Source organism: Colossoma macropomum, unplaced genomic scaffold, assembly GCF_904425465.1.
Source record: "Colossoma macropomum unplaced genomic scaffold, Colossoma_macropomum, whole genome shotgun sequence".
Taxonomy (NCBI): Eukaryota; Metazoa; Chordata; class Actinopteri; order Characiformes; family Serrasalmidae; genus Colossoma; species Colossoma macropomum.
In genome coordinates this window covers 29571801-29588725 of record NW_023494806.1, presented here as the reverse complement: position 1 = coordinate 29588725, position 16925 = coordinate 29571801, and the positions used below count along the sequence as shown (strand labels likewise).

Genomic DNA, 16925 nt, shown 5'->3' with positions numbered 1-16925 from the left:
CAGACAGAATTTCTTGTGTTTTGAGGGCGCTAGGCCTGTCACAATTATTACATAATCACTTAATCGCGATTATTTAAAATGCTCACAATTATTTGAGATGATCACAATTATTTAAGCTGACAGCAATCATTTTCCAATATACAGGGAGATTCACTCGAAAGAGGCCCTGAATATTCTGTTGTTGCTCCCTTTAGGATGAAGAAATCTGAAGCAACAAAATATACTACAAACCTTGACGTATGTGTAATCAATTGCACTACATGCAATGCTGGAAGTGATTTCCGTTTTCTGCCAGACACATAAAGGGGTACGGGGGTCTGCACCCGGAAGTTGCAAACGGAGGTTAAACGTTGCGACGGCTGTCCTGCGCCTACCTCATCGCTCTGACACAGGGGCATCCTGGCTTGTTCAAAGCTCCATATACTGAGGAGCACATTGCACGTTGTTTCATTAGATTGCTTCGTCCTAGTGAGAGTTATTACAGAATATTTGGGGCCTCTTTCGAGTGAATCTCCCTGTATTTTAAAAATTATAAAGCTGCAATAAGCAAAATGTGATTGTATGTGTTAGGCTGAGGTAAATAAACATAAACAAAAGAAAGCAGTAAATGGAATCTTTGGGACACATCATGGAACTAATGTAAGCAAAAAAAGTTCTAATTTGGTGCCCTAAAATGTTTTGGAGGGAGGCACTAGTATTGATTTTTTTTTGTTGTTAGCTGTGTAGTTAGTTCTAATGATTAGCATTAATGTGAGCAGAATAAAGCTTTTTCACTCTCAAGTTCTGCTTGACTACACATGATTCTCTGTAACTGACACATTTGTGAATCAATTCAGCAGGACTACCAGTGTTAACTACTAAGTAAACATAACCAGGAAGCAAGATGGCTAATAAGCCAAATTGGCCTCTTTAATAGACACATACAGTGAACCAGAAAAGACAATTAAATCAGTAATTACAATTATTTATGACAATTAATCAACAGCTAAAATTTCATGATCGTGACAGCCCTAGAGGGTCACACACAAGACCAGTGGTCACCAACTCTGTTCCTGAAGATCTACTTTCCTGTAGATTTCAGCTCCACCTGATCCACCTAATTATTGCCTTCAGAAATCCTTGGCTGCGTCCAGAAATCCTGAAAGATTCTCCTCCTCTCCTCCATGGCCCGTAAACCGATTTCACAACGCCATCTTACTAGCTGTCCAAATACCGGAGGAGGCTGGAGAAGCGGCTCCAAACACCAATGTATGCAACCCAGGAAGTACAGACTTTATAGTGTCACTGCAGACACACCCAGCATTATAAACAGCAGTCATGAGCTGAAGGTTAGGGATCCAGCCTTGTGACCGGAAGGTCGGCGGTTTGATCCCCTGAGCCGACAGTACTTGACTGAAGTGCCCTTGAGCAAGACACCTAACCCCCAGCTGCTCCCCAGGCGCCATGGATGGGGCTGCCTCAGCTTAAGGCAAGTAAAAGTTGTGTGTTTCTAGCGAACTAATTTCATCATAGTCAACATCAAATTAAATGACTCTGAAAGCAGTCAGCTGTCTCATTTCCCTGATTTCTGCTCGTTCTTTCCATTCCTCCTGCTCCTTTCCTCTCCTCTCGTGTTCTTCTAGCGATGGAGAGAAGCAGTAGCAGAAGTTTCTGGACGCAGCCCTAGATCAGCTGAATGAGCTGTGTTAGATTTGGGCTGGAAGTGAAACCCGCAGGAAAGCAGATCTTTAAGAGGAGGGCAGGTGACCACTGCACTAGACAATAACACCGAATTTACACCAGACCGCACACGTCAGCATCTCACGAGTGTAGCTGCATGTGTGACCGTGTGTCCAATCTACACCTCCGACTCAGCTCTGTCTCGTTAAACACTTCATAACGAGTTTTGGCTATGAAAACGCACTCAAACCTCAGACCTCCCTCCGCCGGTTATCACGTAATACAAAGTGTCTTCGCCTTTTTTCTCTCTCACTGGCTGGTGTCTGAATCGTTATGGCGCTGACCATCTCACCCTACAAGACTCGTGAAAGTTTGGATTCGTAAAAATCAGACTTCTTCAAAATATCAGAAGGCCTACGATCACTCCAGAGACTGACTCGTTTCTCCTGTCACATCACCAGACCCCAAAAACCCAGACAGCGTCAACTGCTTCTGACCTGGACAATCACTTCAAATTGTGAAAATTGGTCAGAAGGGGCAGATCGTTTTAAAAAGGGTTAAAATCGGCCCAGCTGTAGCATTAGCTGGTGGAGAGAGAGTTCAGTGTCATGCTTGCTCTGTCATTAAAGAATCATCTTTCTTCTAAGATGCTTTCAGGAAACTCCGCCCTGATCAGCGAGATCAAATGTCCTCATCCCGTGTGTGGTCGCTTAATCATAGTACGTACACTGTATAAAAACACAACGCAATACTTACAGCACTGCGAGGGGAGGGGTGCCATTGGCATTCTTTGGGCTTCATCTTGCAGTGGATACTGTAAAAAAAGAGAAACACAACGATATAAAACACAGACAACTCAGTTTTTAAACAATATAGATTTTTTTTTATTGTTATGCAATGGTAAACCTAATCAAATTCATATTCGTGCTCGATCTTGCTCGAGTCATGTGGTTGTTCCATCCATTTCTGACACTATTTGCAATAACAAAGAATCATCAGCAGGAGGCGACAAAGATAAAGACATTTCTTAAAAGATTTATGTTTGGGTTCATTGGATCTGCAACCAAATTGAATTAACAAAAACTACAGAAATGTACGTTTTTTAATTACATTACACTTAAAAAACGATGTTCCTGGACACTTCATCATCATAAACATGGAGCACCAAAACAATGGACATACATAAATATATATTCTTAATCCATATAATGGGCTTTTGTAAAGCCAGTTCTTAAAGGGCTACAATTCAAATCTAACACCGAATCCAACTGCATTCAGAAACCTTTGGCTGGCATCGTTAGGTGATGTCCGATTAGAGCTGAAGCTGAACTCTGCAGGTAGGTGAAGTCCAGGAAGAGGACAGAACTGTTCCTGAAAACCATGAAAATGAATAATTCTTTATATCTTTACCTCATCGTGTATCCTCATTGCATTGATGCGCTCCAGCTTTCTTGTCCAGTACTGGGCCTCGTCGTCCGGAATGTCTGCAGAAGCAACAAAATGAGTCAGAATGAAGAAGAAATGTATGGAAACTGCTCTTCAAGCCAAGCTACGTCCTCCTTTCCACCCTTTCGTCTCTCTCTCACTCTAATATTCCCACACTCAAACAGCCTCGCCCCGTCCCTGCTCCGGCCTCACAGCAATAACACTCCCCATTCAACTCTTAAATATGGCATGAGCTGCCAGGCGTTTCTGCAGAAAAAGCTTCCAACCTTCCGCACAAACACTCTGCCTTTTTCTATGTGAATAAGCTTTCCACAGTCACAGAGGGAACATGGCCTACATGTGGACGTTCACGCCTTCCTGATGATGCACTAAAACTCTCTTAAAAGGTATTTCACAACAAGTGATTTCTCAAAAAGGTGGATAACGTGGCGTAAATTGAGGTCTTTCCAATAGAAATGTTCCTGACCTCTTTTTATATTGTGCGTTCTGGCTTAAGGTAGAGTTTAGTAGATTTTACAGTATATACCGCAAGTCACGAACAATCTTGTTCTTCATTATTATCTGATAGTCTGAACTCTGAGCTCCCTTATGTGGCCATTCTCTTTGCTGCTAATTCATCTCCTTGTCCTTCAGATAAGGAATTTGACTGACACAAAAAACAACCAATCACAGGCTGCTGTTTTCGGGTGAAGTTTAGCGGCAGCCAATTGTCAAAATGGTGCTACAACAAAAAACATCCATCCATCCATCATCTAAACCGCTTATCCTTCTGGGTCGCGGTGGGGTGCTGGAGCCTATCCCAGCTGTCATTGGGCGGAAGGCAGGATACACCCTGGACAGGTCGCCAGTCCATCGCAGGGCAGACAGACAGACACACACATTCACACACACTCACACCTAGGGGCAATTCAGTATGTCCAATCAGCCTGACTGCCTGTCTTTGGACCGTGGGAGGAAACCGGAGTACCCGGAGGAAACCCACGCAGACACGGGGAGAACAGGCAAACTCCACACAGAAATGACCCTGGTCACCCGGCCAGGAACCAAACTCAGGCCCTTCTTGCTGTGAGGCGACAGCGCTACCCACTGCGCCACAACAAAAAACAGATCCACACAAAACAAAGTGGTAAACAATGGCTTAAGCAGCCAGCAGGAAATGTGCTGTCATCTTCAAACAAAATTTCTAAATCTTCTTACAAGATGCCATGAACTTCTCTCTTTTTTTAAATTTGGGGAATCAATGTTATCAAGATGTGCCGAGCAGGCAATGGCTTAATGCTGATGACTACTTAGTTTTTATCTTGATAAAGTTTGTTACCCGCCAAACTGATCTAAACCAGCACACTGAAGTGAATAAACGGCAGTGCACGTAGCCAATGAGAGTGTTATCGAAGCGTGGCGAGCCACTGAGAGTGTAAATGTGAATGACAAAATTCTGACAGCAGTGGCTATCTTATAATATACATTACAACATACACAGATCAGGCATAACATTATGACCACTCCTTGTTTCTACGCTCATTGTCCATTTTATCAGCTCCACTTACTATATAGGTGCACTTTGTAGTTCTACAGTTACAGACTGTAGTCCATCTGTTTCTCTGATACTTTGTTAGCCCCCTTTTACCCTGTTCTTCAGTGGTCAGGACAGTTTCACTGCTGGACTGAGAATAGTCCACCAACCAAAAATATCCAGCCAACAGTGCCCTGTGGGCAGCATCCTGTGACCACTGATGAAGGACTAGAGGATGACCAACACAAACTGTGCAGCAGCAGATGAGCTATCGTCTCTGACTTTACATCTACAAGGTGGACTGACAAGGTAGGAGTGTCTAATAGAGTGGACAGTGAGTGGACACAGTGTTTAAAAACTCCAGCAGCACTGATCTACAGCTCTGATCTACTCGAACCAGCGCAACACACACTAACACACCACCACCAAGTCAGTGTTACTGCAGTGCTGAGAATGACCCACCACCCAAATAGTACCTGCTCTGTGAAAATAGTACCTGACCACTGAAGAACAGGGTAAAAGGGGGCTAACAAAGTATCAGAGAAACAGATGGACTACAGTCTGTAACTGTAGAACTACAAAGTGCACCTATATAGTAAGTGGAGCTGATAAAATGGACAATGAGCGTAGAAACAAGGAGGTGGTCATAATGTTATGCCTGATCGGTGTATATATACAATATAGATTAAATAAATGTCAGATGGTCTGTACAGCTCTGTGAGTGGAGCATCTGAGGCTGAAATCTGTGAATTTCTGTAACTCGTAATTAATTCTTAAAGTTTACCGCAAGATAGTCACACTCAAAAATGCAAGGGGACTCATGCACATTGCAAGTTACCTGAGGTTAAGAGTAGTGACATCTCCCCAGCCAGAACATGCTCTGTTTCCATGGCAACACGACAGACCAAGGTGGCAAACTAACCATCAAATTAATGGTAAATATATCTACTAATTCTGAAAGCAGCAACAATCCTAAAAGCAACGTTTCTGCTATTTCAGCTTCCACTGTTCCATTGCTTAGTGTTGCAGTGAGCAATGTCACGGGCTTACATGAGAAATTTACCAGCTGCCAATGACCACCTAAACACAAACAAGTGGAAGTTGCGATGTGGGGACGTTGACTATAAGGTCCGGATGTGTCGAACGCTGGGAAAATGTGGAGCCATTTGCGTGGCCCCTAAAGTAAATGTTTGGTCATTTTGTGTTCTTTGACAAAGTCTGTGCTCCTACCAAAGGGCAGCTCGAAGCGAGTGTCCAGCAGAACCTGGTGAGGTGTTGGGTTTTTAGTGCCATAAATTTCATCTGCTTTCATGAGGACCTCCGAATCCAAAGAGATCCACTCCCCAGGACCCTCCTACAGGCACAGAGACACAGAAAAAGAGAGCAAGAGTTTTGTTTTACTCAGTTTTTCATTTTATCATCTTCAATATTATTAGCACTGTTACTCAATATGACACATTCCTTTTAATAACATGAATTCCTTTCATTGCTTTGCCAATAGCTGTTAATTACAATTAATGCTATTTGAATATGACAGACATATAGAGAGGAAAAGAGAGTTAGCAAGAGAAAGAAGGAGCGAGGCACAGAGCGGAAGAAAGAAAAAGAAAGAGATAAAGACCTTACAATAAATTAAACACGTGTAACTGCATTATTAATGAGAACAGGGCACACGCGGGAGACTTTAAAGTAAAAAAATCCATTCAGCTCCAGCACATCCAACACAGACATACTTTCAAAAGGATTTCAGACGAAAAAGGCTGCAGATGAGAAGCATGATTGGGTTCTTACCTCATCGGACTGGCGGATGGTGTCGAGGGGGATCCAGGCCGTCCCCACCAAGGTGTCCCAGATCAGGCCTTTATTCCACAGCTCCACCACCAACCCCAAATCCAAACGGTTAATCTCACTGAAACAACACGCAGTTTCAAAATGGTTAAGCACAAACCTGAAAGAAGCTCACTAACGAATGGTCAGTCTCAACAAAGAAACCACCAGCATTTTAGGGCTGCAATGCTACGATAATTTAAACCCCACTGGCAAATTTCCCATCACGATTTAACCTTTTTTTTACTGTAATTATAATATGCAATTTTGGAGGGACCTCAAAATCAGCTCAATCAGAATAGAATACGTCCATGTAAACACCTCAATCGGAATAGTCTAGTCTGATTGATGCCATTCGGAATACAATTTCTATCCGACTGATCGAGGTGGGTAATCCTGTAAATAATCAGTTAAATAGAAGAATAATATCCGTGTAAACGCCTGTATCTGATTACATTCCCAATCAGAAAGTTTAAGTCCGTTCTGATCATGTTCGTCGCGTCATAGTGAAAGTTTATACTGTTCAACATGGCGGAGCAGAAACTGGTCTGCAGAGGAGACGAAGTTTATGCTCTGATCTTTAAAAGACGGCGGTGGGACGGACGTCCAGCTTATGTGTCTCAGAACACGACGTCTTCCTCTAGCTGCTTCCTCAATACATGTGAAGTACGTTTTAAAGCAATTAAAAACAAAAGCGCGCCAGCTGAAAACTCGTCTCACTCTGACTGGACTCACGTGATGCTCGTTGTCATGGTAACGTCTACTCTACGCAAAATTTTGGATCGGATTACTTGTAGTGAGCATGTGAACAGAGATTTTCCATCAGATTGTTGAGCAGAGTGAGAATAAACACCTCATTCTTAATCTGTAATCGGAATTTATTCAATCGGTTTGGCAAGAATCTTTGCATGTAAACACAACCATAGAGTCGCAACACCTCACACACAGAGAGACAACAGTGTCCTAGTTGATAACAGTGTTAAAGGGGAACAACATAATTTATTTGATTATATTAATTAAAAATATCCAAGTTGATTTCCATTCCACTGGTGGAACCGTCACAAGGGGGCCTGCGGAAAGAGCCCACGCATGAAAATACATATGAATTTGGAGATACTGCCTGAGCTAGCGTACAGTTCTCTTTGCCATTGCTTCTGCACTCAGCGACATTTTAAAAAGAAAAGATCTTAAATGGTTCTTGGCTTGGACGTAGGGTTCTAGGTACACAGAATCGTTGCAGTGTTGTCCAATCTTGTCTGCAAAGGGCCGGTGTGGCTGCAGGTTTTCGTTCCAAGCTGACTCCACTTGTTTAATCAGTTGCTCTCAGTCTTTGAGACTGATCGTGTGTGATGATATCAAATGAACACTGATAATGACTTTAAAGTGTTGACACCAAATTGCGCATCACTAGTAAAAACGCATTGCCTCCAAATGCGAACATCATGCTTTACTCAACCTCCCAACTCCTAGATCAGTTTCGACAGAGATAATGGGAAAAAGGATGCTGGCAGAATGACATCCTTTCTTTTCCCACAGACCTGAGTTAATTACAGGTTGTGTGAGTGGTCTATCTGACATTCTAAGTGTCAACCCCATGAATATTCATACCTCTCTTAAAACCTCATCTCCATATTCATGCGCTTCTCTTCTGCTTCCCTCAGCAATGTGGATGAGTTTTTAAACACCTCAGGGTGATGTGGGCTTCCTGTGACGAACATCTACAGCTTTTAAATGAAGAGCAGTGACAAACAGCAGACGTGATGCAGTATCAGTGGGCTTGAGTGGGCTTCCGCAATAATAATAACTCAAATATGAAGGGTTTCAGTTTAGCGTGGGGAACAAAAAGAAAAATAAATTAACCTGTCAGCAAAATGACTAAGCTTCTCCACCATCACCAAAATCCAACCAGAACACAGCCAACCTTATGTATGTAAGTTCACTAACGAGTAGCCAAACTGGTACTGTTAAGGGTCTGGGGTGGGCTCCTGAGTGCCCCACCCTAAGAGTCAGTCCTAGAAATCAGCCACAGTGATCCATGGCCAGGAGAAACCTGGGTAAAAAAAATCTGAGCTGAAGGTTTGTGAATTCATGTTCTTGGCTAGTCAGCTAGCTAGAAAAAAACAGTTACTTGACAGGGTTGCCAGATTCCAACTGTCAAACAAGGACAGCGCTGGTTGGTGTCGGCAGTAAAATGTCTTTCATATGTCTTTCCACCTTTTTGTGTGTGTGATTTAAAACAGTTCAATAATTGTCTGGTTTATTTTCCCTTTTTTTCCTTTTTTCCTATCTGATAATAACACATGAACATTACAGGTTTACCTCATTGAGAGCTGTACAGATACATTTTTCAGTCTACTATTTGTTCTGCCATTGTGTAGCACAAATAAAACCAAGAGAAAACAACATTTTTTGTCCTAAACGTTATATATAAGATAAAGATGCATATTTAAGGGACTTGGCAACCCTATTACCTGACTTAGCTGTGTGACATAACACACCTCTTAAACACTGAATTCATGCTTCTCTATCTGTCAGTCTGATGGACGAGTCTGGGTTTGGCGAATGCCAGGAGAACGTTACCTGCCTGACTGCACTGTGCCAGCTGTAGAGTTTGGTGGAGGAGGGATGATGATATGGGGCTGTTTTTCAGGGGTTGGTCTAGAACCCTTAGTTCCAGTGAAGGGAAATCTTAATGCTTCAGCACCAAGACATTTTGGACAATTCTATGCTTCTAACTTTGTGGGAACAGTTTGGGGAAGAACCTTTTCTGTTCCAGCATGACTGAGCCCCAGAGCACAAAGCAGCTCCATAAAGGCCTGACTGAGTGAGTTTGGTGTGGAAGAACTTGACTGAGCCCTGACCTCAACCCCATCAAACACCTTTGAGATGACCTAAACGGCGATTATGAGCCAGACCCTCTCGTCCAACGTCAGTGTCTGACCTCAGAAATGCTCTCCTGGATGAATGGGCAGAAATTCCCACAGACACTCTCCAAAATCTGTAGAAAGCTTCCAGAAGAGTGGAAGCTGTTACAGCTGCAAAGGGTGACCAACTCCATATTAATGCCTATGGATTTAGAATGGGATTCATAAAAGCTCCTGCAGGTGTGATGTGTAGGTGTTCCGATACTTTTGTCCAGATAGTGTAGATAGCTTAAAAACTGAACTACCATATTTGTACAGCAGCCTGCCAACAAGCAAAAGAGTAGATTTATTTCAGTCTTATTTATTTCAGTGGTGTCCAGACAATTGTGGTGGACAAATCTAAGCCCAGTTTTTGGTCCAAAAGTTCATCCTTGAATGTTATACACCACCCAACCTCACCTGCCCCAGACAGCAGAGCTGTGTGTGAGAATTTGTGCTGATAAGCTCATCTCCAATTGAAATGTGAAGGGCTTCTTACCTGCATCTTCAGCTGGACTTGACCTCCTCATCTCTTTATAATTACTCCCCCCAGCTGACCCAACACCGCTTTACTGCATACGTACTCAGCACTGCTCTACTCCTGAGCATTTCTCTTCCTTCAGATATTCATATGTACTGTGTTTAAATGTGTTACCTACATTATACGTCCATCACACGTTTATAGACACCTGCTAATCCACTGTTTCTTCTGAAATCAAGGTATTAATGGAGAGTTTGTCCCCCTTTTGCTGCAGTAACAGGCCTCCCTGTGAAACAGCCCTCTGCGTGCCATTGTTTAACCCCTTGAGCTCCGGTTAAAAGCCCAGCTCAGCTCTTTATCCCTCTCCCACATACATAAGCGGTCGTATCTTTATCCCACTTACACGCAAACACGTGCATGGAAACCCACTTTCAACCACACCTTCAGACACCAGTGGGCCAAGAAAGGTCTTCTTTCCATTTTCCAGAGGTTTTCCCCAGATACAGTTAGCCTTGAATCAGATGACCCAACCACTCACCACTCAAAAGTCTGAAGAGTCAATAATTTAAACCCAATCTGTTGAAGAAAGATGTATGAAAATTACTCTATTATGATGTTGGTACTTTGCAACATCATTGGTTTCAAGTGGGAAGCTATCAAAAAAGAAGGAATGTTAGATGTGTCCAGAATGATGAGGACGATTCCATCTGGGAAAGCCGTAGAACATCAGAAAAGAATTAACATCTAGAATGCCTCGTGTTGGAAAAGTGGCGAACAAATAAAAAAATTTATCAAGAAATCACTATAAATGAATAATTACAGTATATTACTTGGCACACAAGAACTTCTTGATGTTCACAAAAAGCTTGAAAAATTTAAGAAAACATCTTAAAACACCATCTGATGTCCAGCTTATAGCATTTCAATCTACACTGTAAAAGCTATTACTGAAAATAGCAGCAATTATTAATATGACAAATGATTCCAAACTTCTGAATCACAGTGTATCATTTTTGTTTAATTTCTTTGTTTAATAAGCAGAAAGGGCTCTGTATGACTGCTATTATTATACTATTGTTACTGTTATTATTGTAGTTGTTGTTGTCATTGACTCCGTGTCACTGTGCATGCTGTCCTGTGATGTGTTTCCATGTTACCTCCAGCTTTGACATGCTGTTCATTCATCATAATCTCAGTGTTGCATAAGCACCGCTACAGGACTGACCCTCATCAAGTGAGGCCTACAGCACGAAATTTAGCAGAAAAGCAAAAACGGCTCTCCGAAACCTCATCCAACATCAGTGCCTGACCTCACAATGCTCTTGTGGTTGAATGCAATCAAATGCAATCAAAACAGCTCCAACATCCCCAGAAGAGTAGAGGCTGTAACTGCAGCGAAGGGGAACGAACTCCCTATTCCTAATTCCGATTTTGAGACCCAACCTGACCAGGCTTGACTGATAATGTTTGATTTGAAACCCAAACACACTCACTCCGCTGCAGAGTGACCGCCTCTATGATCATAGCTCAAAAGGCTCTAGACTGTACGTGACTACTGTGCTCTTATCTGACGTTTATGATCAGATCGTAATGAAAACTTACCTCATTGGAAAACAGTTCCAGTTTAGGCAGGGGTGTCCAAACCTTTTTAAGGGGGTCAAACTGGACCATATCAAAATACCTGAGGGCCGGTCACTCTTTGCCAAAATATTTTCATAAATGATTTAAAATATTAAGTATTAAAAATATGAAAAATACAAATGTGTGGAACAATTAACCCAATTAAACTGAGCGTCTCGCTGGTAATCCATTCTGAGAATTTGGCGATGCCCCCTTAAACTCAGAGGAGAGGAGTTGCAGCTCATGCACATCCACAGTAAAACACAGCAACGTGTATGGAAGAGCTTTCTGTGTGCTACTGTGTTTCTATCACTATATAAAAGCTGCCTTTATTGTTGGATGCACTGTGATTTTTTCAGTGCGAGAAATGTGAACTCATTCAAAGCGCGATTCAGGCCGATAAGAGCTTATAATAAATAGACTTCAGAGCCGCAAAAAAAAAAAGTGTTAAATATTTTCATATTAAGTTGCTGCTGCCAGAGAAGGGCAGATTCCAGCTACTTCAGGGTCTCTGCCATCTTGTCTCATTAATATTTATTATAATGTTCATGGTTTGTTCCATAACGTGTTTTGGTATTAAATTACAGTCATTAGAGACTTTTGATGTATGAGGCACAGACACAAAAACTACAGTTTTGAAAAAGTATTCTGATTCCATCTCACCAAAATCGTCAGTTCTCACTGTTAACTTGGAGCTTTTTGGCTGTAGTCATGACTCAATGTCAGTCAGTAAATTAATTTGCAGGTTTAGTCTGAGACAAAAGGATCTTACACTTCAGCTAACTTTATTAATAAAGCATAGTGGAACATGTAAGTTTACAGTACTGCTGCCCCCTTCAGGTGAAAAGAACAACTGCAAAGAATTCACCACATATTTAAATCTGTCCATGGGCCACATTTGGCCCAGGGGGCTGGACTTTGGACACCTCTGCCTTTAGAGGAGTTTCAGACTGTGCATGTATTTTGTGGACTGAGATGCTACTTTCCTGTGTTTGTGAACGGTAGAAAAGTTTTCTTGATGAGCTGAGTGCCTCATATTTTGTTCACCCTGTGCTCCAGGTGCCCAGATTTGAAAAAATCTCAAAGGTCAAGCATATCATGATCACTTGCTAGCACAGCTGACTGACAGTAGTGATGCTGCTGAGGCCGTGCAGTGCACCTCACGTTTTTTTCCTCCTTCAGAAAAACACTGTTTTTCTGTGTGAACCCACTCCCAGTCTTGCAACCCAGACTTCTGCATATCGGTGGAGACGCTGGTACTTTTCACTGCATAACATGACCATGAAACCATTTGACTGACACGCAAAATGACCTCTCACCCTCGCTGTTATAGCGTGGCGTGTGGTGGGGGCTATTGTGAAAGTCCTACTGATATATATCTTCCTCTGAAAGGCGCATTTTTCATCAGAATGTCCAGTGGATCGGTTCACTATTGCTGAGTAGAATTTAGCTGGGAAAAACAAAACTTTCCAGTCCGAATGATTAAAAAACTACAGAAGTGCGTACAGACGGACATGCAGAATCAGAACTGACAAAATCCTTATAGGCCAGCTTTGTGTCCAACACTCCATGTCCATGTGGTGGAACACCTGAGGCTGAGACTAACCCCCCGCCTCTTAGCGAGCTTTCTTTTTATTTTGTCCACATCGAACAGTTCAGCAAGACAGTTGGCCAGAAAGCCAGACTTCGGCCCAAACCTGGCTCGAAACACAATATTTTTTTGAGTTAACTGTTTAAATGTCTGAAGTTCTTCTAAATCAATGATTTCTGCGTTTCACAATACCTATAGTAACTAAACAGTATCTCAGCCATTGATCTTTGGGACTCAAGAAAACAGCTTTCTCTACTTCCCTTCCCTCAAGAGATGCACTTGCGCATCTAGAGGGAGTCATTTCTGCGTTTGTGACCGTACATGAACTCTTCCCATAGCTTATAGTCATCCTGCAGAAACACCCTTTTCTCTCCAAATTTAAGCCTCTTACAATGGAGCAGATTTAATCCCAAATCTCCTGTATTACTGCAGGCATGAATCTGATGTTTCCTCTGGTCAAACAGCAGGACATACGTTGAGAAGCAGTGACAAAATATACTCACTATACTCTGGGGTCTGAGGTCTTCTCTCAACGTTTACATCTCTTCTTAAATTTTCCTCTAAAGGCTCTTCATATAACATGATCCTCATATGTTTCATATCAAAATGCTCCGTTATCTTCATCACTACTTTCCAAAACCGCTGCAGCAAGTTCAGCAGCTGTAAACTCTCTGCACGCCGTTTCACATGAGTCTCTGATGTGGACTGAATGAAGAATGAAGGGTTTCTGGCGTGATGGTCCGTTGGTCAGTTTCACACAGAATGTAGATGGACACACGAATCCACCAGTTCCACACGGTGAGAGGCAGATGACGTGTATCTCAGCCCCTCTTCATAGGCTTATAACTCCGGATGTGAGTCTCGTATGATCTCGTGATAAGATGGAATGGAAAGGGCGACTCTACAGATTCAGGAAGTGTTTGAACTGGATTTCTGAGCTGGATCATCACAAAGATACACACACAGATATAGACACATTCAATTTGACGCACGGGCGAGTTCATGTATCCCAGAGGGTTAATCTTTGTACACTGGGCTTCTTTCCCTAAACGTTCAGATGCTTAAATCAGCCAGAGTGCGCCCACAACCGCCCCAGAAATAAATGGACAGGTAAAGACTCTGAGACACACAGGGATTCCCATAAAACAAATAAAAAGAAATAGAATTCAACAAACTATCCACAAATAACACCATATATATTATTTTTATGGTAATAGAGAATTACCAATTAGCCACTCTTGTGTTTGTCTGTTAGCTTGCAAAGTCCTGCTATAGTCCTGTTATGGCCGATCATTGCTAATTTCCAAATTCATGGCCAGTTCCTCTAGTTCCTGGTTCATTGCATCATTTGAGGTGCTGTTTCAGTGTCAGACTCAGTGTTTGACGCATTGTCATTTACTCCTATTGTAATTCCACAACTAACTGTAGCCTCACTCTGTTTGGCGGAATGGGACAACTGTCCTAAAGGTGCTAACTGTCACTGTCACTACCTCTCAAGTCACTGGGGTGGTACGCTCAAGGGTACGTCTTCAGCATCTTTAGTTAGAGAACATAATTGTACCATAATTCATTACGGTTATATATTGTGAGTTGCACTGACTCCATGAGCCCTGACTTGACTCATGACTTTTTATTTTTTAGTATTTAAAACATCAGGTTATGAAAAAGGTACAGATATACACCATTTACAGTACATACTTCCCTGTCAGAAATAAAGGTTCTGTGCAGGTACATTTTCCGTTCCTCAAGGTACAAACAGTGTAAATGTTCCCTCAAAGGTACAACAGTGGTTTTAAGGTCTGATTGAGAACCTTAAATAAGTTTTTCCAGGTGAAAAGTTCGTATTTGTACCTTTTCATAACCGAATGTTTTAAAACAGAACAGTAAAATAAAAGCCTGGAGACGAGACGGGGTGTGTGGAGTCAGTACAGCTTAGAACATATCATTTTAGTGGATTATGGTTCAGTTATGTTCCCTGACTAAAGGTACTGAGATGGACCCTTGAGGGAACCACCCCAGTGACAGGAGGGGCACTGCCTCAGTGACAGTTTGGTACCTTTATTTCTGAGTGTTGGATTGTAGGGGTACTGTTGTTTCCACTGTACAACTGACGTGTTGGTGAATTAAGATGTAGTTTAAATGTCCAAACAAAAAATCTGGAACGATTTGAATCTAATAGGTGAGTGTGTGTGTGTGTGTGTGTGTGTGTGTGTGTGTGTGTGTGTGTGTGTGTATCTCCCACTGACATTTATAAATGAATCCCCCCGTCCTCTCCCTCCAAACAAAACCTGAACAAAAATTTCTCTCGTCACTTTTCGCTGGGCATATTTAAACTGCTGAAGGCTCAATATGGCTGCTGTCCAGCTGGAGAGCCAGAGTGATAGAGCTGAATATTGCATCCTCGTGTGTGGGTGTGTGTGTGTGTGTGTGTGTGTGTGTGTGTGTGTGTGATCTGACAGTGTTCAGGATGATGGCTGTATTAATGAATCCAGGCTAATCGCTCATTCGCTGCAGTGTCCTTCTTCATACTCTTCATTATTTCACAGTCACTCCATCTCAGTACCTCCCTCCCTCCTTCTCTTCCACCTACAAACAGGGCTGTACATCTCTGACTTCACCACAACTTAGTCCTTTAGCAACGATCTAATGCGATTATTTTGGTATGATTATCTTTAAAATACACTAAATACACGAATGTAACTGGAGGACCCCGTCACACCAGGCTTACACCCATTCACAAACCGAATATTGTGATAAGTAGCTGATCTTTTATCACAGTTAACGATATTATCACTATACTGTATGAGACAATGGCACAGCAAATTATCGAGTCCTGGATTTTCAAAAGTCTTACCCTGAATGAAGTGTGAGCAACCACTCCACCCTCAACACTGCCTCTGCCTCTGATTTAGAGGCACAATTAGCAGATCTGCTTTTTGCGATTCCCAGTAAGGAAGTTCACAGTAAGTTATTACCAGCAGCCTCCACACACCCTTAGGGCAGCACAGCAGCTGATCAGTAACTACTACGAGTTATTGTGTATATTTTGGCAGATCTGTGTTGCCATTTTAAGAGGTACACTGTATAGCCAAAAGTATGTGGACACCTGACCATTACACCTATATGAGCTTGGTCCACATCCCAAACCAAAACCCATTCAGTCAGAGTGGGTTTTGGTTTTGGTTTGGGATGTGGGCTGATGTTGGACGAGAGGGCCTGGCTTGTGGAGGCTCCCGAGCGGCACAACCGTCTAAGCGTTGGCCCTACCATCAGGAGATCACGAGTTCGATCCCTGGTGATGCTACAGCCGTCCGTGGCTGGGAGTCCAAGAGAGCACAGTTGGCCTCGCTCTCTCTGGGTGGGTAGGATGGCCCCTCCTTCTCCCCCATCACTTAACGCGATGCTAGTCAGCGCAGGCGTCTGTTAGCTGACGTAACAGATCTGGCGGTTGGCGCTTTCCTCCGAGCGCGTTCGGCTGTCCAACGACGTTGCATCAGCAGCAGTTCAAAAAGACGCGGTTGAGCTTCACAGGACTCAGAGGAAGCCTGTGTTTGCCTTTGCCCTCCTAGCACTGGTGGTATTGTGTGACTGGGCGAGTCCTAACTAGTGGGTAGAACTGGAGATGACTAAATTGGGGGAAAAAAAAGGCCTGGCTCGTAATTGGTGTTTCAGTTTATCCCAAAGGTGACTGGGGTTGAGGTCAAGGCCAAACCCAGATTCATCTATCACTCACTGTACTGAGAGATGAAAAAGAGGATAAGCTGAATTGTACTTGGTGGCCCTGCTCTTTGAGTCTGCGTGGTCTACTGCTTCGTAGCTGAACTGTTGAACTCACAGTGATAGCAGAATTTCACAAACTGACTTTGGCAACTGACTTTGGCATCC

At 42.7% G+C, this 16925-nt stretch overlaps 1 protein-coding gene across 1 annotated transcript in view; it reads right to left on the bottom strand.

Moving 5' to 3' along the window:
* Nucleotides 1-16925, bottom strand: part of LOC118827187 (protein unc-13 homolog B) — a 155174-nt gene that overhangs the window by 114136 nt on the left and 24113 nt on the right. The window contains exons 4-7 of the mRNA XM_036598447.1: nucleotides 6410-6527; nucleotides 5849-5972; nucleotides 3070-3143; nucleotides 2416-2473 (exon numbers count right to left, since the gene is read on the bottom strand). Coding sequence (XP_036454340.1) covers nucleotides 2416-2473; nucleotides 3070-3143; nucleotides 5849-5972; nucleotides 6410-6527 — 374 coding nt within the window. The remainder of the gene's footprint in view (nucleotides 1-2415; nucleotides 2474-3069; nucleotides 3144-5848; nucleotides 5973-6409; nucleotides 6528-16925) is intronic.